General features: G+C 38.5%; 1 protein-coding gene across 1 annotated transcript in view; it reads left to right on the top strand.

The window, feature by feature from the left end:
* The window catches only part of Necab1 (N-terminal EF-hand calcium binding protein 1), a 188,028-nt gene that overhangs the window by 22,706 nt on the left and 138,976 nt on the right, over window positions 1–26,346 (top strand). The window contains exon 3 of the mRNA XM_032905585.1: window positions 14,157–14,265. Coding sequence (XP_032761476.1) covers window positions 14,157–14,265 — 109 coding nt within the window. The remainder of the gene's footprint in view (window positions 1–14,156; window positions 14,266–26,346) is intronic.

A 26,346-nucleotide genomic window follows, 5' to 3' on the forward strand; every position in this document is an offset into this window, starting at 1 on the left:
TTCTTATGAAACTGATGCAATTCACTTCACCTTCCAATGTGCTGTGATCGTGGATGTGTTTTGGTGTTATTGCTTCATGCAGTTATCTCTCAGAGTCACTAGAGTGAGACGCATAGGATGCTGTATTTTATGGTGCAGTTTTACATGACTCTACATCTATTGCCGATGCCTTTTTCTGTCTCCCTAAAGAATATTTTCTAACATTTCTTGCAGGGCCAGTCCAGTGGCAATCAGTTCTTTGGCTTATGATTGCTTGTAAAAAATCTTGACTTCACTTTCACTGTTGAAGAGTAACTTACAGGATAGACAATCCTATGTCATGTCTTTAAACATGTTAAATACTTTCATACACCCTTTCATGTTTTGGTAAGCCCATCAGTCTGTACTTCTCACCCAAGATCCTCCATCAGTGTTTATCTTGCTGCTTTCCTCCTTCCTAAATTTCCTCTTTGTCCTTACCATTCTTTAATTTAATCTGATATACTTTCATATCAATTATATATGAGCTAGAGAGTCTCTGTTCTTCTTGGATCCCCTGAAATCATATGCAGTCCTTATGGCCCAACACAGCTAGTCCTTCCCACATGCTCTTGGTTTTTTCTTTATACCAGAGTCCACAGCTATTGTTGACAGTGATCATGATTTGTTAAACTTTGATAATCCAAAATATTTAAAGTTTTTTAAAATGTTAAAGTAACACATAAATGCAAGTTAATAAAAATTGAAGAAATTATTTTCAATGACCATAAAAACTAGATTGAAATTTCCACAGAGGAGCACCAAGGCTGAGCTCAGGGCTCTATTTGTTGTTGTGGGTGTGGTTGTGAACTGAAGGAGACATTGAACAACTGTTTAAATAGCTAGCTTGCTTTACTTCTTTCTTTCATTGTCCTTTTCTCCCCAACTCTTAGCTTTCTTTTTTTATTTTTGAAAAAGAAATGTCAGTTTTGGTTACTTAAGAAAATAAATTAAGATATCTTTAAACAACTGTTTGCAATGGTCTGCATCTCTGTCAGGTGGGAAGAGACTAATCATATGGAATGCCCTCTCCCCCTCCCCCACTCCCCTCATCCTCACCCACCACCCATCCCCTCCCATCCCCCCCAACACCACCCTTCCATCCCCCCTCCCCTCCCATCCCCATCTTCCAGCCTCCGTCTCCTCCCATGCCCTCCCATCCTCTCCCACCACCATCCTTCCATTTCCCCTCCCATCCCCTCTCACCACTACCCTTCCCATCCCCCCTCCCCTCCCATCCCCATCCCCTTCCATCCTCCATCCCCTCCCATCCCCTCCCATCCTCTCCCCCACACCTGTCCGATTCACATGTTCCTTTAACTTCATGGCAGAAGATAGCTTTTGACCTGTTTTAGTCCAGTTTTTAATCTGTGTCTGTCTTTCCATGAACAGCGATATGATACCCATCCCTTTCTCTGTCCTGGGAATTACATATCACCATTGAGTTATTTCTTTCCTTGCTTACTGCCTTATGTTATCCCCCTTTTATATTCTCTCTCTTTCCTAAGCAGATTAAAACCCTCTATATTTCTCTGTTTTCACCGTCACCATCAAAGTCTTGTCCCATTTAATTTTGCCCAGACTGGTTAATCATCGTAATGAACCTTGTCTCCTATAGTGCACCTCTAAGCTCCATTCTGTTTACTGTTATCTAGCTTTCAAAAATATGGCAATGGTTCTGTACCTCTCTTTGCATGAAGTCAAACCATGTATCGTGATTTTTATAACGTCTCATATTTGTACTTCTGTGTATCTAACTATGATTTTCCTTCCCTCCAGATAGATATACTTTGATTGAGTGTTCAGGTTTTATAGATTCTAGTCTATATGTTTTTGCTGTTTGCATTTCCTCTGCCCAGATGATCCTATGTAGAGATTTTTCACTATCTGCTAACTTTCATTTGTATCTAAACAGAAGTGTCCCTTGAAAGCCTTCTTTTCATCAGAATAGTTTCTCTTTCTAAATGCCCTTTTCTATCTGTCCCCATGGGATTGTTCTTGTCATACTGTGGCTGCGGATCATTTGTTCTCCGCCTGTCACAGGATCTATACAGGCTTGTCAGTGGTCTTAGCACAAAATCTGTGTTTAGCTCATAGTCAGATTTTGATAAGTATTGGACCAATGAGTGGATGAAAGTGCTCTACTAGTAAATAGCAATTCAAATTTAAAACTCAACGTTTCTTTTAGGACTGTTCTCTCTCAATTCATTAGTTTATCTGAGCAAGAACAGTATTAACTGTTGAATTAAAAGTTGTGAGCAAAAAGTTAAAGTGCCCAATGTTAAAACCTTGGAAATGCAGATAATATATAAGGTTAACTGTAATAACCCTTTCAATTTTCTGTGCATTTTCAAAAAATCTTCAAAATAAAAACTGAACAGTGACTATTCAAATAGCATAATGCTCTGTAAAACAAATATAATGTGTATTTGGGGCATTACTTTCATAATATAAATGAAGAGAAATAAGAATGTTTATATTTCCCTAAAGAAATCATAAACACATCCCAGCCCGCAGCAGCTCTCTGCTCCCAGACCCCGAGGGAGAGAGACCTCACCGCCTGGTCAGGTGGGCACTCCTGAGGCTGCAGAGCGGAAGAGACCACCAACATTGCCCACCCCTGCCCACATCCCTGGCCCAAGAGGAAACTGTATAAGGCCTCTGGGTTCCTCTGGGGGAGGGCCCAGGAGCGGCAGGACCCCTGCCTGAGACACCGCCGGAACTTGAAGGAAACAGACCGGATAAACAGTTCTCTGCACCCAAATCCCGTGGGAGGGAGAGCTAAACCTTCAGAGAGGCAGACACGCCTGCAAAACCAGAAGAGACTGCTCTCTGCACACGTTACTGATTCCAGAGGAAAACACCAAAATCCATCTGATACCCTGGTGCACGGAGGCTTCCGGAAGGGGCGGCGCAGATCTTCCTGGTTGCTGCCACCGCGGAGAGACCGTGGGCAGCACCCCGCGAGCGAACTTGAGCCTCGGGACCACAGGTAAGACCAACTTTTCTGCTGCAAGTGACCTGCCTGGTGAACTCAAGGCACAGGTCCACAGGAATAGCAGAAGACCTGTAGAGAGGAAAACTACACGCCCGAAAGCAGAACACTCTGTCCCCATAACTGACTGAAAGAGAGGAAAACAGGTCTACAGCACTCCTGACACACAGGCCTATAGGACAGTTTAGCCACTGTCAGAAATAGCAGAACAAAGTAACACTAGAGATAATCTGATGGCGAGAGGCAAGCGCAGGAACCCAAGCAACAGAAACCAAGACTACATGGCACCATCGGAGCCCAATTCTCCCATCAAAACAAACATGGAATATCCAAACACACCAGAAAAGCAAGATCTAGTTTCAAAATCATATTTGACCATGATGCTGGAGGACTTCAAAAAAGACGGTGAAGAACTCCCTTAGAGAACAAGTAAAGCCTACAGAGAGGAATCGCAAAAAAATGCCTGAAAGAATTCCAGGAAAACATAAATAAACAAGTAGAAGCCCATAGAGAGGAGACACAAAAATCCCTGAAAGAATTCCAGGAAAACACAATCAAACAGTTGAAGGAATTAAAAATGGAAATAGAAGCAATCAAGAAAGAACACATGGAAACAACCCTGGATATAGAAAACCAAAAGAAGAGACAAGGAGCTGTAGATACAAGCTTCACCAACAGAATACAAGAGATGGAAGAGAGAATCTCAGGAGCAGAAGATTCCATAGAAATCATTGACTCAACTGTCAAAGATAATGTAAAGCGGAAAAAGCTACTGGTCCAAAACATACAGGAAATCCAGGACTCAATGAGAAGATCAAACCTAAGGATAATAGGTATAGAAGAGAGAGAAGACTCCCAGCTCAAAGGACCAGTAAATATCTTCTACAAAATCATAGAAGAAAACTTCCCTAACCTAAAAAAAGAGATTCCCATAGGCATACAAGAAGCCTACAGAACTCTAAATAGATTGGACCAGAAAAGAAACACCTCCGTCACATAATAGTCAAAACACCAAACGCACAAAATAAAAAAAAAAGAATATTAAAAGCAGTAAGGGAAAAAGGTCAAGTAACATATAAAGGCAGACCTATCAGAATCACACCAGACTTCTTTCCAGAAACTATGAAGGCCAGAAGATCCTGGACTGATGTCATACAGACCCTAAGAGAACACAAATGCCAGCCCAGGCTACTGTATCCTGCAAAACTCTCAATTAATATAGATGGAGAAACCAAGATATTCCATGACAAAACCAAATTTACACAATATCTTTCTACAAATCCAGCACTACAAAACATAATAAATGGTAAAGCCCAACATAAGGAGGCAAGCTATACCCAAGAAGAGGCAAGAAACTAATCGTCTTGGCAACAAAACAAAGAGAAGAAAAGCACACAAACATAACACATCCAAATATGAATATAACAGGAACCAATAATCACTATTCCTTAATATCTCTCAACATCAATGGCCTCAACTCCCCAATAAAAAGACATAGATTAACAAACCGGATACAGAACGAGGACCCTGCATTCTGCTGCCTACAGGAAACACACCTCAGAGACAAAGACAGACACTACCTCAGAGTGAAAGGCTGGGAAACAACTTTCCAAGCAAATGGTCAGAAGAAGCAAGCTGGAGTAGCCATTCTAATATCAAATAAAATCAATTTTCAACTAAAAGTCATCAAAAAAGATAAGGAAGGACACTTCATATTCATCAAAGGAAAAATCCACCAAGATGAACTCTCAATCCTAAATATCTATGCCCCAAATACAAGGGCACCTACATACGTAAAAGAAACCTTACTAAAGCTCAAACACACATTGCACCTCACACAATAATAGTAGGAGATTTCAACACCCACTCTCATCAATGGACAGATCATGGAAACAGAAATTAAACAGAGACGTAGACAGACTAAGAGAAGTCATGAGCCAAATGGACTTAACGGATATTTATAGAACGTTCTACCCTAAAGCAAAAGGATATACCTTCTTCTCAGCTCCTCATGGTACTTTCTCCAAAATTGACCATATAATTGGTCAAAAAACGGGCCTCAACAGGTACAGAAAGATAGAAATAATCCCATGTGTGCTATCGGACCACCACAGCCTAAAGCTGGTCTTCAATAACAATAAGGGAAGAATGCCCACATATATGTGGAAATTGAACAATGCTCTACTCAATGATAACCTGGTCAAGGAAGAAATAAAGAAAGAAATTAAAAACTTTTTAGAATTTAATGAAAATGAAGGTATAACATACCCAAACTTATGGGACACAATGAAAGCTGTGCTAAGAGGAAAACTCATAGCGCTGAGTGCCTGCAGAAAGAAACAGGAAAGAGCATATGTCAGCAGCTTGACAGCACACCTAAAAGCTCTAGAACAAAAAGAAGCAAATACACCCAGGAGGAGTAGAAGGCAGGAAATAATCAAACTCAGAGCTGAAATCAACCAAGTAGAAACAAAAAGAACCATAGAAAGAATCAACAGAACCAAAAGTTGGTTCTTTGAGAAAATCAACAAGATAGATAAACCCTTAGCCAGACTAACGAGAGGACACAGAGAGTGTGTCCAAATTAACAAAATCAGAAATGAAAAGGGAGACATAACTACAGATTCAGAGGAAATTCAAAAAATCATCAGATCTTACTATAAAAGCCTATATTCAACAAAACTTGAAAATCTGCAGGAAATGGACAATTTCCTAGACAGATACCAGGTACCGAAGTTAAATCAGGAACAGATAAACCAGTTAAAAAACCCCATAACTCCTAAGGAAATAGAAGCAGTCATTAAAGGTCTCCCAACAAAAAGAACCCAGGGCCAGACGGGTTTAGTGCAGAATTCTATCAGACCTTCATAGAAGACCTCATACCAATATTATCCAAACTATTCCACAAAATTGAAACGGATGGAGCACTACCGAATTCCTTCTATGAAGCCACAATTACTCTTATACCTAAACCACACAAAGACCCAACATAGAAAGAGAACTTCAGACCAATTTCCCTTATGAACATCGATGCAAAAATACTCAACAAAATTCTGGCAAACCGAATCCAAGAGCACATCAAAACAATCATCCACCATGATTAAGTAGGCTTCATCCTAGGCATGCAGGGATGGTTTAATATCGGAAAACCATCAACGTGATCCATTATATAAACAAACTGAAAGAACAAAACCACATGATCATTTCATTAGATGCTGAGAAAGCATTTGACAAAATTCAACACCCTTCATGATAAAAAGTCCTGAAAGAATAGGAATTCAAGGCCCATACCTAAACATAGTAAAAGCCATATACAGCAAACCAGTGGCTAACATTAAACTAAATGGAGAGAAACTTGAAGCAATCCCACTAAAATCAGGGGACTAGACAAGGCTGCCCACTCTCTCCCTACTTATTCAATATAGTTCTTGAAGTTCTAGCCAGAGCAATCAGACAACAAAAAGGAGGTCAAGGGATACAGATCGGAAAAGAAGAAGTCAAAATATCACTATTTGCAGATGATATGATAGTATATTTAAGTGATCCCAAAAGTTCCACCAGAGAACTACTAAAGCTGATAAACAACTTCAGCAAAGTGGCTGGGTATAAAATTAACTCAAATAAATCAGTAGCCTTCCTCTACACAAAAGGGAAACAAGCCGAGGAAAAAATTAGGGAAACGACACCCTTCATAATAGACCCAAATAATATAAAGTACCTCGGTGTGACTTTAACCAAGCAAGTAAAAGATTTGTACAACAAGAACTTCAAGACTCTGAAGAAAGAAATTGAAGAAGACCTCAGAAGATGGAAAGATCTCCCATGCTCATGGATTGGCAGGATTAATATAGTAAAAATGGCCACTTTACCAAAAGCGATCTACAGATTCAATGCAATCCCCATCAAAATACCAATCCAATTCTTCAAAGAGTTAGACAGAACAATTTGCAAATTCATCTGGAATAACAAAAAACCCAGGATAGCTAAAACTATCCTCAACAATAAAAGGACTTCAGGGGGAATCACTATCCCTGAACTCAAGCAGGATTACAGAGTAATAGTGATAAAACTGCATGGTATTGGTACAGAGACAGACAGATAGACCAATGGAATAGAATTGAAGACCCAGAAATGAACCCACACACCTATGGTCACTTGATTTTTGACAAAGGAGCCAAAACCATCCAATGGAAAAAAGATAGCATTTTCAGCAAATGGTGCTGGTTCAACTGGAGGTCAACATGTAGAAGAATGCAGATCGATCCATGCTTATCACCCTGTACAAAGCTTAAGTCCAAGTGGATCAAGGACCTCCACATCAAACCAGACACACTCAAACTAATAGAAGAAAAACTAGGGAAGCATCTGGAACACATGGGCACTGGAAAAAATTTCCTGAACAAAACACCAATGGCTTATGCTCTAAGATCAAGAATCGACAAATGGGATCTCATAAAACTACAAAGCTTCTGTAAGGCAAAGGACACTGTGGTTGGGACAAAAACGGCAACCAACAGATTGGGAAAAGATCTTTACCAATCCTACAACAGATAGAGGCCTTATATCCAAAATATACAAAGAACTCAAGAAGTTAGACCAAGAGGGAGACAAATAACCCTATTAAAAAATGGGGTTCAGAGCTAAACAAAAGAATTCACAGCTGAGGAATGCCAAATGGCTGAGAAACACCTAAAGAAATGTTCAACATCTTTAGTCATAAGGGAAATGCAAATCAAAACAACCCTGAGATTTCACCTCACACCAGTGAGAATGGCTAAGATCAAAAACTCAGGTGACAGCAAATGCTGGCGAGGATGTGGAGAAAGAGGAACACTCCTCCATTGTTGGTGGGGGTGCAGACTGGTACAACCATTCTGGAAATCAGTCTGGAGGTTCCTCAGAAATTGGACATTGAACTGCCTGTGGATCCAGCTATACCTCTCTTGGGCATATACCCAAAAGATGCCCCAACATATAAAAAGACACGTGCTCCACTATGTTCATCGCAGCCTTATTTATAATAGCCAGAAGCTGGAAAGAACCCAGATGCCCTTCAACAGAGGAATGGATACAGAAAATGTGGTACATCTACACAATGGAATATTACTCAGCTATCAAAAACAATGACTTTATGAAATTGTAGGCAAATGGTTGGAACTGGAAAATATCATCCTGAGTGAGCTAACCCAATCACAGAAAGACATACATGGTATGCACTCATTGATAAGTGGCTATTAGCCCAAATGCTTGAAATACCCTAGATGCCTAGAACAAATGAAACTCAAGACGGATGATCAAAATCTGAATGCTTCACTCCTTCTTTAAAAGGGGAACAAGAATACACTTGGCAGGGAAGAGAGAGGCAAAGATTAAAACAGAGACTGAAGGAACACCCTTTCAGAGCCTGCCCCACATGTGGCCCATACATATACAGCCACCCAATTAGACAAGATGGATGAAGCAAAGAAGTGCAGACGGACAGGAGCCGGATGTAGATCAATCCTGAGAGACACAGCCAGAATACAGCAAATACAGAGGCGAATGCCAGCAGCAAACCACTGAACTGAGAATAGGACCCCCGTTGAAGGAATCAGAAAAAGAACTGGAAGAGCTTGAAGGGGCTTGAGACCCCATATGTACAACAATGCCAAGCAACCAGAGCTTCCAGGGACTAAGCCACTACCTAAAGACTATACATGGACTGACCCTGGACTCTGACCTCATAGGTAGCAATGAATATCCTAGTAAGAGCACCAGTGGAAGGGGAAGCCCTGGGTCCTGCTAAGACTGAACCCCCAGTGAACTAGACTGTCGGGGGAGGGCGGCAATGGGGGAGGGTGGGGAGAGGAACACACAAACGGGAGGGGGGAGGGAAGGGGATGTTTGCCCGGAAACCGGGAAATGGAATAACACTCGAAATGTATATAAGAAATATTCAAGTTAATAAAAAAAAAAGAAATCATAAACACGAAACTTTTAAAATCAAACAAAATATTTTAAAAGGGAGAAAAGAGAGAATTGGGATTTCATAGTGTATACATTTTATACTGTTTTGCTTCTTTAGGTATGTTAAAATCTACTTAATAACACAAAAATATGTTCAAATGCAATAATATATAAACGTAGGAACACTTTTTTTTATCGTGTCAAGCCAGGAGAGGAAGAGAGGAAGAGAGAGAGGGAGAGAGAGAGAGAGACAGAGGAAGAGTGGAAGAGGGGAAGGAAGAGTGAGAGTGAGGAAGAAGAGTGAGAGGAACACTTTTTTTAAAGGTCTGTGTTCTTAGCAACATTCCATGGCCTTCCACTCAAAAAAGTTAATAAAATTTGGAATATAAGGCCAAAATAATTATAAACTAAGACATACTTCCCCCTCTATACAAATATTTAACAGTGAGGTGGCTGAAGCGATAGAGGACAGTTTACCAAAATGAAGGGAGGGGATGAAAAAACTATATGTCCAGTATATGAAGACACAGACCCAACATACCTAAATAAATCTGCTCCTAAAACCAATATACTAAACAAAAGTCCCAGTGCCAGATGTTAGACATCTCCGTAGGACTTGTTGGTCAGGACAGCCCCCAGAGTCCTCGAAACAATACAGGTTTGTGCTTTTCTGGCTGACCACTAGAACTAGATGCTAAAACACAATTGTTGACAATATCACATGCCATGGCTGTAAGGAATTGGGGAATTGAGTTTCTGGCTAGCTTTCAATGTATCAAAAAGTGCTAGTAGGCTTCTAGGGAGAAAGGCGTCAACAGTCTTACTCAGGAATGAACTCTGTGAACTACAACACAAACCTGCCAAGTAATATGTGCTTACATGTACAGTGGTGGCAGACCATTTTAGAGGTAACCATCTACTCTTGGCTTAGAGATGAGCCTTGCCCCGCAGAAGGGTCCTGTGCTGGATGCTGTAAGTCATGCTAAAACTCTATGTATTGTACATTGCTATGCCCATGGATCAGTGACTTGCTCATCCCTCATCAAAGAAGCTTCTTCTTGCAGTAGACGGGAAATGACATGGTGTCCCACAGTTGGACAATATGAAGAAAGAGAAAGACATTGGAGCTTTCAATCCTAAAGCTTACAGCTTGGAGAGATATGGGGAAAGGAGACAAAGACTGTAATAATCAGAGGCGACAGATAACAGAAACAGTGTCTTCTAGACACAAGAGGACTGGTGCACATGAACTCACAGATGTTGTGGCAGTAAATACGAGACCTGAACAGCCTCAAGTCAGATGGGGTCCCAACACCAAGGAAGAAGTAGACATCAGGTCCCACCTCTAGCCAAGAAGTTATTTGCAAATGATAGCCACTGGCACGGGGAAATCAGTTTTCTCCAATGGAACGTCACTGGGGTGGGCCCCATGCCCAGGAGCAGAAGACACACAACACACACACACACACACACACACACACACACAGAGAGAGAGAGAGAGAGAGAGAGAGAGAGAGAGAGAGAGAGAGATTCTAGGAGGAGTTTAGGGGTAAAAGGAGAAAAGTTGAATGATCAAGATATATTATCTGAAAAAAAATCTTTAATAAATAAAAAGAAAAGCCTAGATGTTAGAAATTCACAGACCATAAAAAGGAAATTACTACTAATGGTTAGCTGAATAGACAAAATGTCAATGTGCCTTCTAAGTATCTGTTTATATTCTTAGACAAAGGCTTCTCACATACTAATCTTTGGAAGGCCCCAGGAACAGTGTAGAAATAGGGATAAAAAAGAATGCAAAAGCTAAAAAGCAGGGAGACAGCAACAAAATGTCATATTCTAGACACAGCACTCATAATAAGGTCATAACTCCTAGTTGGTGAGGTTACCTGCACTTGGCTTGCACAAGATTCTTCCAACTGTCAGTCATGGACTAGAGAGGGGCTTAAGGGGCTTCATCCCTTACTGTTTAATTGTGGGCCACTGATAGCCACTGTCTTGTGTAACCACCAGCATACTCACCAGACTCCACAATGGAGAGTGCCAATGCCAAAGTCACGCAGGTGGCCTCGGCCACACCCAGGGGGACACACAAAATAAGAAGACATGAATTGGGAAAGTGATTACCCAGGAAGAGGGAGTTTGGCAGGGAAGATGAAAGATGAGAGAAAGATGGGAGATGGTAAAAGGGAGAACAATCAGAATTCCATGTATTTATAAAGTTGAGAAAACCAAATTTAATTGAAAAATAAAATAAATAAAGCTGGGAAGGCCGAGTGTTCAGGACAAACTGACATGAAGCGCACAATTCTAAAAGAAAGGTTTAAAAAGCCTGTGTCAATTGTCAGATAACCTTCATCTTTGTCCCTGGCGGACAGCGGCCTCAGAAGTCATGCCTATTTTGTGAGCCAATTTTAAGCCAAGTTTTCATTGTTTTGTTCCATTTCAAAAGAAGGTTTCAGCAGGAATACTGAAGTTGAAATCTGTTAATAAAAATACAATTGCCTTATTGATACAGAATCACACAAGGGGATTTTTCACCCTTCCAATTAAGCTTTAACAGTTTAGTACTAGTCTAGAACTACTCAAAAGGAATTCTTTGCAAATGCTTGTTTTACAATGTGGCAGCCTGTCATGTAGACTTTCAAGAATCTTACATGAGAATAAAAACAGCTTTCAACACATACTTTCTACCCTTCAAGCCAGGACTGCAATTTAATGCTTACTTTCTCCCTGTATATATTATATAATATAGTTTCCAATAGGAACTTTTTGGGTGATATATATTTTTTTTTAATCAGGGCACTTACTAGTCAAAGCTTTCATTGTATGCCACATGCGTTGCTGCTTGAACTCTTTCTCCCTAATTATAAAACAGCATACAGAGGCCTGCCCCACCCACAGGAAACACAGGCAACCACAGGTCTAAGACCTGGCTCAACTCAATAAAGTACTCTGAAAGGTTCACTGTCGGACACATCATATAGTCATCACATAGGGTCATATTTATTGCACAACACAGCAACACTGAAGAAAACAGTGTGTTCGTTTCTAGTTTTTTTCTCTTTAATTAGTTTGTTTGTTTGTATGCAAGGCCTTACTTTGTAGCCTTGGAATCTAGATTTTTCTGCCTTAGCCTCCTGGGTGGTGGCATTGCAGTTAGGTCCCTCTGCATTTGACCCTAGACCTAATCTATAGACAGTTTTCTTCTCCTGCTGGTTTATTTATTTCCTTACCAAAGTAAGAAGATGCACATTCAGCTGGACGATAGGCACACGGGGCTAAACGTTCACAGCTCACCTGAAAACTAGCAAGGGCTAGACAATAGGAGAGCTGGAGAAGTGATGTTTCTCCCTGCAGTGAACTACTCTGGGTTGCATGGCGGCGTACGACTGGTCCAAGTATCACTTAGGTCAGGAATGCTTTGCTTGGTTGATCCAGATCTAGATTTTTATCATCTGCGTGGCTACATCTGCTTTGGTAACTGTTAGCAAAAATTAAGTGGAAGCTTGATGTTTTGTGCCTGTTAAACTAAAAGGCAAAATAAAATGAAAATTCACATCTCTCAAGCATCTGTATTTCACAAACCAGAATCTTTAAAAATTACCCCAGCTCAACAAGTGCCCAGCCATCTCCCCACTCACTCTGCATGTATGTAGCAGACAGGTAACTCAGTCTTCATGGCTTCCCTGTCTGGCCTCAGTGGGAGAGGATGCATCTAATCTGGCAGAGACTAAATGTGCCAGGCTTGGGAGATACCCACTGGGGATCCTACCCAATCAGAGAAGGAAGGACTTGGTAAGGGCAGATCAGGAGGGAGAGTAGCATTTGGGATGTAAACAAAGAAATTAATTATTAAAAAATAATTTAAAACTACCACAACCCTTAAGTCTTTACCTGAAGAATTAAGTAATTCAAGTCTGCTGTTTTCTTTATAGTAATACCTTCTGGGTTTAGTGCAAGCAGAAGCTGTACAAATTGTTAAAAAAAAAAACCATCTCTCTTGCCAACCCACTCTGAGATCTTTGTGCCATTCTGATACTTGAACAGTACTCTGGAGCTAGCATTTAAACAGTCCTTGGGCAGTCTGGGGACATCTGTTGAAAGCTCTCTAAATAATCTTGACAGTCTAGTCCTACTAAATCATACTTTTCATTCAACGACAGAATTCTATTTTGTTTATTGCAGTATTGTGAGGACTTTTGTCATCATCCCAGGCAACTTCTTCCTCAGCTCTGAGCTCCCCTATTATAAATACACAGGCTTACTCCATCACCTAAAGTCATTTGGCAGCCTCTCTGAGAAACCCGACAAATGACTATGCATAGAAAAGGATGGCGCCTCTCCCTTAGGGTGCCTTCGTGCCTTCAAATTTGTTGCTTCTGTGCTCTGAACAGATATTTAGCATGTTGATAATGTGGGTTTTTTTTTAAATCTATGCTTATCCAGAGCTTTTGTTCAAAGTTAGGTGTAAATGGTACTAGCCCTACCCCACATTCTTCCAAATGAAAATAATCCATTACCCTAATCCTCATAATTTTAAAGTACATCTGTCTCTTATTGAATTTTACTGATCCCAGCTGTGCAAAGATACTTACGCTTACATCTTGTCCTTTATTAGACTCTGACTGTGAATCACTATTGTGTCTCAAAGAAGAAATGTGTTTGGATGTAAAAGCAGTCACTAGTTGAGTGAATACAACAAGGAACATAATTTGTTGAATTATAATAACTCATATCCTTGTGTAAATATTCAATCAAAGCACACTCGTTAAGCATCTTGCATTTATCTTGTGGTCTGCTACATTCTGTGTAGGCTTGGTATCATGAAAGCAAAATGTCCTCTTGGCCTTTCGTGTTGCTGTGTAGATTTCATTTTCTACAGCTAGGTAAAAATTTCCTCAAGTGCTCCATTTGTCATGGAGAAAAACAAAACAAAACAAAAACAACCAAAATACTCAAAACCAGGAAGACAAATATCAGTGCATGCATTAATGTGCTAGGTCCAATGAAGAGATAGTTAATTGGTTTTTTTTATTAACATTTCAAAGGTTTCCTTCTTCGTTTCTTTTTTAAGGTTTGTTTGCAATGAACAACTAAACAAGCACAGATGCTAGGACTAAGTTTAAAAAATCAAAAGTAGATCAGTGCACAAGGTCAGAGTGATATGCTTCTCTTCTGTTTGTTCTAATTTCAGATGACGGAAAATTGTCCTTTGAGGAATTTAAAGCGTACTTTGCAGATGGAGTTCTCAGTGGAGAAGAACTACACGAGCTCTTCCACACCATTGACACACACAATACCAAGTAAGGAATATTTCTTATCAGTGGACTCCGGAAATGACGGGGAGAGAATGTGAATGAGTCACTCATGAAGTGGGAAGGAAAGAGACCTTCTGTAAGGTTTAATTCTGAAATATTCTTTCCTAAAACTGCAAGTGCCTTTACATCTTTGGTATCTTTAAAAATAACCCTCTATGTTATTTTGGAATTGTACCCTCTTTATAGGATATAAAACAAAGAGGACATGATAAATAGTTTTAGTCTGTTGTTACTGAATAAATAAAATGTTCATGATTGGTATAACAAAAATTTCTTCGTTTAAAAACGTCCTCTGGGTATTATTGCATTAGTATGCTAAAATGAAATCGCTGCCGTTACAAATTGCAAATCCCTGCTACCTGAGAGCTACAGGTAAGGTAGGGCACACAACAGTTTTGAAGAGTTGACACATGGGTGATTGATTATTTTCATTTACCTGGCATGTAGATACCTTTATTAAAGTAGGAGAATATTTTGAAGATTCTGTTCATATGCCTGCCACCATGCTCAAAATATAAGATAATGAGGACTTTAAAATAGACATCAACAACAGCCAGAATACAGCAAATACATAGGCGAATGCCAGCAGCAAACCACTGAACTGAGAACGGGACCCCTGTTGAAGGAATCAGAGAAAGGACTGAAAGAGCTTGAAGGGGCTTGAGACCCCATTTGAACAACAATGCCAACCAACCAGAGCCTCCAGGGACTAAGCCACTACCCAAAGACTATACATGGACTGACCCTGGGCTCCAACCTCATAGGTAGCAATGAATAGCCTAGTAAGAACACCAGTGGAAGGGGAAGCCCTTGGTCCTGCCAAGACTGAACCCCCAGTGAATGGAATTGTTGGGGGGAGGGCGGTAATGGGGGGAGGGTGGGGAGGGGAACACCCATATAGAAGGGGAGGAGGAGGGGGTAGGGGGATGTTGGCCCAGAAACCGGGAAAGGGAATAACACTCGAAATGTAAATAAGAAATACTCAAGTTAATAAAGAAAATATATATATGTGTATATATATATATATATATATATATATATATATATATATCAACAGAGATGTGCTGCTTATTTAGGGTAACTGAACTAAATCACCTTATTTTCCACAGTCACAATCATAGAATACTAACACGAAAGAATGTGGGTCCACATGTGCCTGGGGATGGACCACTATGCCTACTATCTAGACAATGGCATTCTGCTTTATGCAAAGTATTGACATGATTCCAGGCAATAAGTTAGTCTGCTAAAAAAATGCTCTGGGCCTTTACCTAAGAAAAGACATTTTCTTGAGGTTAACTATTTAAAAACTTAAAAGTTCACTCAAGTGGTTGAATATCTTTCAAACAATCAGTAAGGTTCTAGAATTTAACAAGATTTTAAATAGTCTTGGAAATGCCTTGTCTTTTGTTGTCAGACATAGTATTAGGCTCAGTAACTGATCATTTCAGTATACTACCAAAAATTCTGTGGTTGATGTTTTTGTAGGACACTTGAGAATCACATAGAAGGGCATTTTATATCAGTGCAGGTATAGGAACTGAGATTCAATAAGAAAAGTAGAAACTGCTTAGGTAAAATATGCAGGAAAATGGAAAGAACACTCCAGCCAAAAAAAGGCATGGAGAAAGTTCTGGAAGAATGAGGGAAATAGGGATCACTTCTATTGCAGAAGTGTCAACTATTCAAACTAAAAATGGAGAGGAATCACCAAGAGTAAAGAATGGTCTGGATAAGAGATCACTTATATTCTAAGTTTTCTTATCATATTTAAAATATATTTTCTTTATCTACACTTCAAATGTTATCCCCTTCCCAGTTTCCCATCCAACCCCCCCATCCCATCTGCCTACTCCCTGCCTTCATGAGAGTACTCCCCAACCAACCCACTTGCTTCCTCCCACCTCCCCACCCTGGCATTCACTACACTAGGGCATCAAGTCTTCACAGGACCCAGGATCTCTCCTCCCACTGATCTTCCACAAGGCCATCCTCTGCTACATATGAAGCTGGAGCCATGGGTTGCTTCATGTGTACTCTTTGGTTGGTGGTTTAGTCATTGGGAGCACTGGGATGTCTAGTTGGTTGATACTATTGTCCTTCCTATAGGGTTCCAAACCCCCTCAACTGCCTCAGTCCTTTCTCTAACTCCTCCATTGGGGGCCCCGTTCTCAATCTAATGGTTGGAGCATCTGCCTCTGTATTTGTCAGTCTCTGGCAGAGCCTGTCAGGAGAAGCTACATCAGGCTCCTGTCAGCATGAACCTCTTGGCATCCCCAATAGTGACTGGGTTTGGTGACTGCATGTGGGATGGATCCCCATGTATGGCAGTCTCTGAATGGCCTTTCCTTCAGTCTCTGATCCCACTCATTTTCTCTGTATTTCCTCCTGTGAGTATTTTGTTCCCCCTTCTAAGAAAGACTGAAGCATCCACACTTTGGTCTTTCTTCTTCTTGAGCTTCATGTGTTCTGACACATGCAAGACAAAATTGATCTAATCAAGAGCTCCAGCAACATCTTCTAAGTCATTGTTCTGTGAGGGAGCAGCTAAAATGGCAGAGATGGAGGAGGATTTCAGATATTAAGTAAACTAAATGGGAACTGAAGAAGAACACTTATGCACAGAAGGAAGACACAGGGAGAAAGGATACAGAGGAGGCAGAGGGTCTCTTTATGTCTTGGGTATCCTGTTGGAAATTGTCATGCAAACATTTCATCAAGCATTCTGCTTATCCCCTTTACTATGTTAAGTTCTAAAATATCTATATTTGGAATATTTCTAGTTATAGAATTTGGTGTCCTGAATATTTTTTCAATGAACATTTACTAAGTTAAGCAGAATAATTTCACTTGACTTTCCTGGTTTGATTTGCCATTTAATTTACATTTTTCATAGTTTGTATTACTTTGGATACATTTAAGATTACGTAGTACTCAAAACAGGGATGTGCCATGATTTATTCAAGTCTAAAAAGTGTGTATTACTATTAGTGGCTATCATATGCATTAGCAACAACAGTGTGTTTTCTGGTACAAGTATAGTCAATTTAAAATTAAGAATATTAGTTGAAGACCTCTGAATTATATTCATGAAATTCCTCCTTAAAACAGGTTGTCAGTGTCAAGCTTTGATCTTCTACAAAGATTAATTCAAGCTTTGACATAGAAATTCCAGGGCTTTATTTTAAGCTAAAAAAAAATACCCTTTACCTTGCATGATCCAAGTTTTTACTATGTATGCCAATTATTTTTTCCTTTCTACTCTCTTTCTCAGAGCATATGCTATTGCCCCAAATACTAATACTGCTCAACACTCAAGCCACTTCAATCTAATGAATAGTAGAGCCTGACCCACGAGAAGTTGATTAATATTGGTGGGGGAAAACCAAGGAAATTGACTACCGCCCCATTCATAGCAGCTTTCTGGTCCTTGTCGCTCCCAATACCTGATGGTTGAATATTTACTTTGTCATAAGAAGCAGTCATTTATAGAAATTTGATTTTAGCTTGTTTCTACCACACAGTATAATTAAGGTATATTAATTATCAAAATTAGATAAAATTCTTATAAACCGAATACCCTACTTGAGAGATTTTTAAATTCATTTTCATACCAGCCAAGGAAGCACTGGCCCTTGTTTGTAAAGAAAGTAGCTTACATTCACTGGCCAACTATGTTGCATGAGCTTGAGCTCAATACTCAGAAGAATATCATTCTCAGATGAATCTTATGCAGCATTCTGCTTGTCTGATGCTGCATTAGACCAAAGCATGCTGGATAGTTTCTATTCTCTAAAACTTAGAAAAATTAATATCTTACATTTATAGCTTTTTTCATTATGTTTGAACACTCAATGTTTTTCTTTCTGGATTATTGTTGCATGAAGTAATTCATGAAGTATGGAAATATATACTTGCATTAACGGTCTGACAAAAGAGAGAATGGGGAGCTTAAAAATATGTTAACAAAGAAGGACATTATTGAGAGCTTTGATGTCTTAAAGTAACCGTGAACAAACCAATATTTCAAAATGAATTAAAAATTCCAATCCCATCTTACTGAAAATTTCCTAATTTCAACCTTCATGTTAACTGTATTCAAGACAGATGTGTTTAGTCTTTCTTCTTTAAGAAAAGAAAGAATGTTAATCACCCTAGTGATTCCAGTAAGCCTTCTTTATTACAACCCCTGAGTCTCTGGAAGTATTTTCTAGACACTCATATGTTTTTTCAACTTGTAAGACAAAATAAAACTTATTCAAAATAAAACTTAATATTTAAGTATAGGGAAAAATAATAACTAAATCTATAATTAGTTAGGAGCTCTTAAATGAGGGTCATTATACCTGTGGGGGGAACAAGAAGAAAAGAGGTAAGACTGTTCAGTCAGAAAGAATCTTTCCTAGCTTGTAGAAAGTATTTTCACGCACTAGAAAGCCAGGATAGCTACATTTTGCAGCTAATTAGAAAAAAAAGCAAGAAAATTTAGCATAAATCCTTGAGGAATTAGTCATAGCAGAGGCATGGAAGAAAGATTCACTAGAACCTTAAAGCAGTTCAGGCAGTTAACTGCACTTAAGAGCTCCAGATTGTCAGGGTAGACCAAAAGGTAGACCAGATGGAAGTTTTGCTCGTGATGCAAAAAGTGAACATACAGAAGAGTAACCCAAGGCTTTTAGAGAGGGGCTCGTGATGAGAAACTCAGAGAAAAGAGTCTTTGTTCCAAACTAAAATAGTTTTTTGGATGCTGAGCACCGATATTTCAACTCTGTGCTTGTTAACTCACTGACACTACAGTGACAGAAATATCACCAACTACTAAAATGAGGTAGCTCTGGAATTGAAAGCATTCTTTCCAGCTTGAAGGGGCTTTAGACCCCATATGAACAACAATGCCAACCAACCAGAGCTTCCAGGGACTAAGCCACTACCCAAAGACTATACATGGACTGACCCTGGGCTCCGACCTCATAGGTAGCAATGAATAGCCTAGTAAGAACACCAGTGGAAGGGAAAGCCCTTGGTCCTGCTAAGACTGAACCCCAGTGAATGTGATTGTTGGGGGTAGGGTGGTAATGGGGGAAGGAAAGGGAGGGAAACACCCATAGAGAAGTGGGGGGAGGGATTAGGGGGATGTTGGCCTGGAGACCTGGAAGCGGAAAAACAATCAAAATGTAAATAAGAAATACTCAAGGTAATAAAGATGAAAAAAATTAATATAAAAAAATTCTTTCCTATAGTAACATGATTTTTTTCTAATATTCACATAGTCTGTTCCTTAGGGCCATCCAGAATATGAATATTTTATGACACGTCTTTTCAACATTTGAAAGCAGCTTTCATAAACCCGTGATGAAATTAAAATCCCATAATAATTAGAGAGTAATTATATCAAAAGTATTTGTTTCAGATGGCAGAGTTATGCTCCTCCTGAAATAGAAGAAGTTGCTTATCCTATATTTATGCATGACAGTTTTCCTAAAAGTATGAGTTAGTTGATAATGCTACTGTCTTCCTTGAGTTATTCATCATGCTGCTCAAGGAGATATATAGTTTGTAGAGGAAAAAAAAAAGAAGGTAGGGTCAGTATCATGCAGTTAGCATTAGGGCAGTCCAAAGGGTCTGTGCAACATAGTTGTGCATGGCATTCTGATTAGAAAGTTCATAGCTATTTTAGCCATGAGCAAAATACATCTTATTAACCCAGCTTATACCACTTCAACTGAAACAGTGGATGTAGGAAGTAAAACCACAAACTTAGTTCTTTGAAAAATAGAGTAGTCCATAATCGCAGATGTTAATTATAATATAGGGTGACTAAAAGTACACAAGCAAGAAGCCAGAGAGAGGGAAATGATAGAGCTATATGCCAAAAGAACAAATGACCATGGAAGTCCATAATTGAATGGTAAGCCTAGATAATCCAGGGTGACGTTTCAATAGACATTCACTTTAGGAACCCTGGAAGAATGGCATTTATGACCCAAAGTGGCCAAGAGACACAAGCATCAAACACATGCATCTGTTTCTATGCATGACCTGTAGAAACTAGACAGAACCTAAGTAGTCTGCTTTGAAACAGCAGCATATGTAAGCTGACTTTAAGAAACACAGTCTTTGGAATGTTTTCGGTGACATGGTATAGGTAGAGGATTCTGAAAACTTCAGAACAAGGCGAAATTAGCTTTTGAACAGATATTCCTCAATATCTCTCTTGATCAATTTGGAAAAAAGTCACAGTAAGGAAAATGATACTATAAAAAGAAAGACTTTGTTGGTTGTGAGTGAAAGAAGCCTAAGTTAAGGTGACTTGAGGAAATTATACCTTTATTCATGTGTCAGATGAACCCAGAGGTGACTAAGTGTGTGGCATCTAGGTACTCACGTGGTGGTATTAGGACTCCTCATGGTATCATTGTTTTATCTTCCTTTCTATCCACACTTCTCTCACAAGGATGGCTAGAAGCCAGTTTGGAAAACTATCAGAGAGACTGGTTTTCTTTGACAAGAGCTACAGCAACCTCCTGGTTTTGGATCATTATCCTACTTTGATATCATGGGCATCTTTGAACAGTTCATCACTGTTTCAGAGGAAAGAGGATATTAACTGAAACCCAGATGCTACATCAGAATAGAGGAGGAGAGATTCTGAGGAGGTATAACTTGAGTTTCGTACAAATCAAAGAAATGCTTATGTGGCTTCAAAAATCTTTATTATCTCATAATCTCGAGGAAATATAACCATCCCCTATTGAAGAGTAGAAGAGGTTCAGAGAAGTTTAATTTTTGGAAAATTCTGAGAGTTGGGTCAGCAGAAAATCAGAAGTTACTTATAGTGGAAAAGCCTAAACTCAGGAAAATCTTTGTGATCTAACAAGCATTGTGGCTTCACTGAAGTATTCATGGTATTGCCCTCCTCAGTGGCCTGCACACTCAAGACTTTCTCATCGATTTGACTGTCTAGTATCTCAAGTTCCCTATGCACTTTTCAAACCTTGCTTATCACTCCACTCCTTTGTGCCTTGGAGTCTGTCTGATCCTTTGTGTATTTAGAATGATTGCCAAAACTCAAATTTAGTAACATCTAGTATTTATCCGCTTAGTCCTTTATTATCCCACCTACTATAGGGGTAAAAGTAACTTTTATTTTCCAGATATAAGCGTCTTTTCAGGGACTTACTGCTAAATACACTCACCCTTTCTAGTTCTTTCTGAACTTTGGCTGGCTGGTTCTAACTCAACTCTTCTTCAAGCTGACTGATTCAAACTGGATTCTCTGGCTTCTGACTGAATTACTCTGCTTGGAAAACTCTGAACTCTATGAACTCCACTGCATTGCCTGAACTCAACTGAACTGCACGCACTGAACTATCCTTTCTCCTGACTTACTCTGTGCTGCTCTTAAGCAACCTCTTTCCTCTCTGTTCTTATGAGAGCTGGGTGTATCCTAACTCTGACTCATTCTGTCAAATCTTTTTCTGATTCATCACTTTTTCCACCCCTCAATTAGACATCACTTTCAAATACGGCTGATTCCTTCTACAAACTAATTTACTTTCATTGCTTGGGATACAAGGTGTATACTAAGGACATATGTATATGTCAACCAGAGGGATTAAAGCTGTGTCATTCCAGCAGGATCACACATGTTGATGGATTAAAATTCCTCTACGGTAGATACTGAAATGTTCTTGAATTTCATACCAGTTTAATTACCCAATAATTTAGAGAGTAGAAACACTTGTTTGCATGACTGGGAGAAACACTGCTTCATTATGTCCTTTGCAAGTGTACTTTTGCCCATGGTCTTAGAAACTGAAAGCCATGAATCACTTTAATTTCCTATCAAATCTCCAGTTATTTGTTCTGGTTGTTTTAGGTCTAACCCATAGCAACACATTTCTTTCTTATTCATCTTTTTTAGGGTGTGTTTTCACTTCCATAATTGTTTAACCCTATTTGTGTACTTGGAACATCATTTTTCTTTCTTTCTTTTTTTAAAGATTTATTTATTCTCTATATATGAGTACACCATAGCTGTCTTCAGACACACAGAAGAGGACATCGGATCCCATCACAGATGGTTGTGAGCCACTATGTGGTTGTTGGGAATTGAACTCAGGGCCTCTGCAAGAGCAGTCAGTGCTCTTAGCCGCTGAGCCATCTCTCCAGCCTGGAACATCATTTTTTCTACTTTACCTGAGAAGGAAAAAGAAAAATAAAGATATGCATTTCTGAGAATTGGTTTGAAACTCTGTTTATTCTTGTGAAGATTTTATCGGCAACATCATTCTTTCTCTGTAAACTAAGTCTCTTTACAATCTGTAAGATTGATAGGAACTGAGGTATCTACATGGAAGAATATGAAATTATCAGCTAAATTCTACTTTACAATAAAAAGATTATCATACCTTGGCAGATTTAAATGAAGATAATTTTAAGAAAATTTATATGAAAATGATTTATCTTTAGTTATAATTTAAGAAATAAATTGGCTCCAATTTTCTTTGATAAAGATGTTCATGAAGTCAAATTTTGTTTCAAGGCAGCACACTTATTTCTAAAAAAATATTTTCTAATGGATAGGTAGAGTTAATAATTGAAGAGGGAGATGTAGTTATTAGATAGCAACATTCTACACACTTATTTGTATTGTCTTGTTTAATTTCAACAGAAACATTGTAAAATGTGTTACAATTCACAGCCTGCAGTTAATCATTGACAGAGAGTTAACTCATTTGCCAAAGTCGCTTGCAAACCTTGGGTAGAGGCGTGGGATTGCCCAAGGTCTACTTAAAAACACAAGCAACCCTTTCTATTGGCATGCCACCTCAAGAACATTATTAGCTGTTTTGTATATCAGAAATCAAAATATTTCAAGGCCTTTCTTAAAAGTCACTTTGAAGTGTTTTATTCTAATGAAAAGATGGCTGGTTCCCCAGCCATAGAATATATTTGGATGTACAGTATAGAAGGCAATTACTTTAATTGCTGCCTTTATCTCTTCTCTTTTTATGTCTATTGTGTTGGGTTTTTACAGTGTGGGAGTTGCTACATTGTCGAAGACTTATTCTTTTTTTTGCCTGTGGACATTAATTCCATTCTTCTCACATTTTTCCTCCTTCATACCTGGAAGTCAGCTTCTACTTTTAGCCTCTTCACCACCCTCCTTTGCTCACTCTGCCTTACTTTATTTCCTTATTGTTCTTTGGAATGCTCAGAGTTCTGCTGTTTTCTTAAATCATCTGTACTAGAGGCTGAATTTCAAACGTTTTTAGTATTTCGATATTACCTTCTGGTTCTCATCCATTACTCCCCATGAAGAACTTGAACTTCCTCTTAGCCTTAAGTGAACTCCCTCTTTGAGATGAAGAGAAGCCACAGTGCGGTTGCTAATGGTGTAATGAAGTCAATTACTACTCAAAACCAAGTTTTCCATGGTAAATTATTTATTCATATAAATATCGTCTTTTTCTAACATTACTATTATCCATGAAATAAATTCTGTAAAAATGGAACAACAATCACTTTAAAGCACATTGTACTTACCTCTTGTACTATTTCTTCCCACGTACCCAATACACAAACAAAATTTGCTCTTAAAAAATCTTTACCACTATAATCATCTCAGTACAAAGTTTCAATCTTTATAAACATAATATTTTCAAAAATTCTTATTTAGGCAAAACCCAAATCATTATTTCTGAAGAGAAAGGTTTCAAAACAACATATTTTGAAAATAGTGTCCCCAGTTGTCTGTCTCTCTACATGCAAATGTCCAAGGTAATGTAATGAGTTTGTGAGAACTTTGGGAGGTGACGCAGTCATGAGTCCACTTGAATAGGACGAGAACCTTTCTAAGAATTGCCTGAGGGAGCTTGTTACCCCTTCCAATCTGCTGGTGGGTTGATCTTGGACTTCAAAGTCTTAAGAACTAGGATAATAAATTTCTGTCATTTATTAATTACTCAGTCCAAGATATTCTTTTAGATCACAGCAAAGAAATCTTAATCCATGATTAAGAGAATATAAATAGCAATGTTGTAAAATGAACTGAAGTAATGCAGAAAATCTCAGGATAGAGCATAGAACACCTCGGACCCTGTCCTTAGATATAATCATAGTGGTGTCTGCTTAACATGGCTTTTAGCTATATATTCAAGTTCAATCATGGAAAACTGCATTTGTCTTTCTGCCCTTCTACTACTGATTCATATTCTACTCCATAACCAGTTTATTTACCAACTAAAATATGACTTTATGCATATTACCTACCAACTTTATATGATTACATATACCTGCTTCATGAAACTTTTATGTTTCATGAAACTTTATCCCAATTTTCCTTGTTAGACTTAATTTTCTGTTCTGCATTCTCAATGGAGCTCAAATTTCTCCATTGTCTAGCATTGAAACATTGAGATTATTCTGTTCGTTGGATCTTAATTTCATTGTCAAAAGAAAGAAGCCAATATAAGAAGCTATTTGGCAAAAATTATTGACAGGATATAAATAGTTGCCCAAAATAACAGTAAAATGAAGACAATCAAGATGTATTCATTAACCTTTTAGCTTTCCTGAATCTTTCTTTCAAGTTTTATAATTGTAATTTATGCCTTCTTAAAGCACCATCTAATTACAAAATATTTTTAAATAGTTGTTTCATTAGCTTGTTAATATTGTCTCCAAATCTAATTACAATTTCTAAAATGGGAACCATTGTTTTCTATTTCTTCTAATTACTGTACTAAATTTAATAGTTAATTAATTGACACATAAACATAATATGTTTATTAGAAATAAGACATTTTTGAGGTATATTTGTGACAACTTTAGCATATAGAACCTGTAGATTATATACAAGGAGTAATGCAGAATCTATCATATAAAATCTTTTTTTGTTTGGGGTCCAGTAAATGATTAATTTTCCTTCAGACTGAATTAAAATTACTTTCAAAGTTATTTCCCTCAAAAAGTAATATTTCATTCTTATGGATTAAAACTTGTGAAATATAATTTAAAGTGTAAATGTGAATTAATCCCATATTTTAGCAGACACAGATATGTACAAATGAATAATTTATTTTTTGACAGTATTAGTGGTTCTTCATTTATATGTAAAAATATCTTCTTAGGAAGCAGTGCGTACTACATAGAATATTGCACTCTCATTTGGCCTTAAAAGGTTTCTCAGTAAGAAAAAGCTAGACTACATAACAAAAGCTTTTAGCACTTATCACAGAATCTAATCGGATGAAGGCTGAGTACCAGCCTCAGGTGAACATTATTGTTCTTGTCTTGTTCACTAATGGCTTTAAGGGTTTAATTTCATTTTTATGATTTCAGAGATTCTATTTTTAATCAACTTTAGATTAAACATAAAGCAATTCAGCATGATTAGAAATCTACCTCCGTGGGACCATAGAGTTCGATGACTTGCACACCTAATTTTCTTTATTTTCCCATCTTAATTGCTGTGGGGTTGAAAAGCATAAAGACTTACTTGAGACCACAATGAAGAATTTCTTTTTGCTGAGTTTTTTTTTCCTTTTCACTGTGAAAATCCAGAGTGTCATATTTGATAACAATTATTCTGGTTGAGTTTGCAGATTCCATGAAATTAGTCATTTATTCTCTACTTATTCATTTATTTATTCAATGCCTACAGAAGATAACACATGCTATGTGTTATACATAAGTGAATAAATATTTCTTCACATTTAAAGGAAGCTGACATCCACTTATGAGCAGGAAATTGTTTTTCAAACAACACACACACACACACTCACACACACACACACACACACACACACACACACACACACACACACACACACACACTCTCACACTCTCTCACCCTCACACACACACACACACACACATACACACACAGACACACACAAACACACACACACACACTCTCACACACACACTCACACACGCACACACACACACACACACACACACACACACACACTCACAATGACTCTTGTTCCATCCTTGCTCATGGCTTCTACTTCCCATGATAGCAAAGTATGGGAAGAAACCCTCGCCTCTTGCTATCTC

The sequence above is a fragment of the Rattus rattus genome, chromosome 1, assembly GCF_011064425.1.
Source record: "Rattus rattus isolate New Zealand chromosome 1, Rrattus_CSIRO_v1, whole genome shotgun sequence".
Taxonomy (NCBI): domain Eukaryota; kingdom Metazoa; phylum Chordata; class Mammalia; order Rodentia; family Muridae; genus Rattus; species Rattus rattus.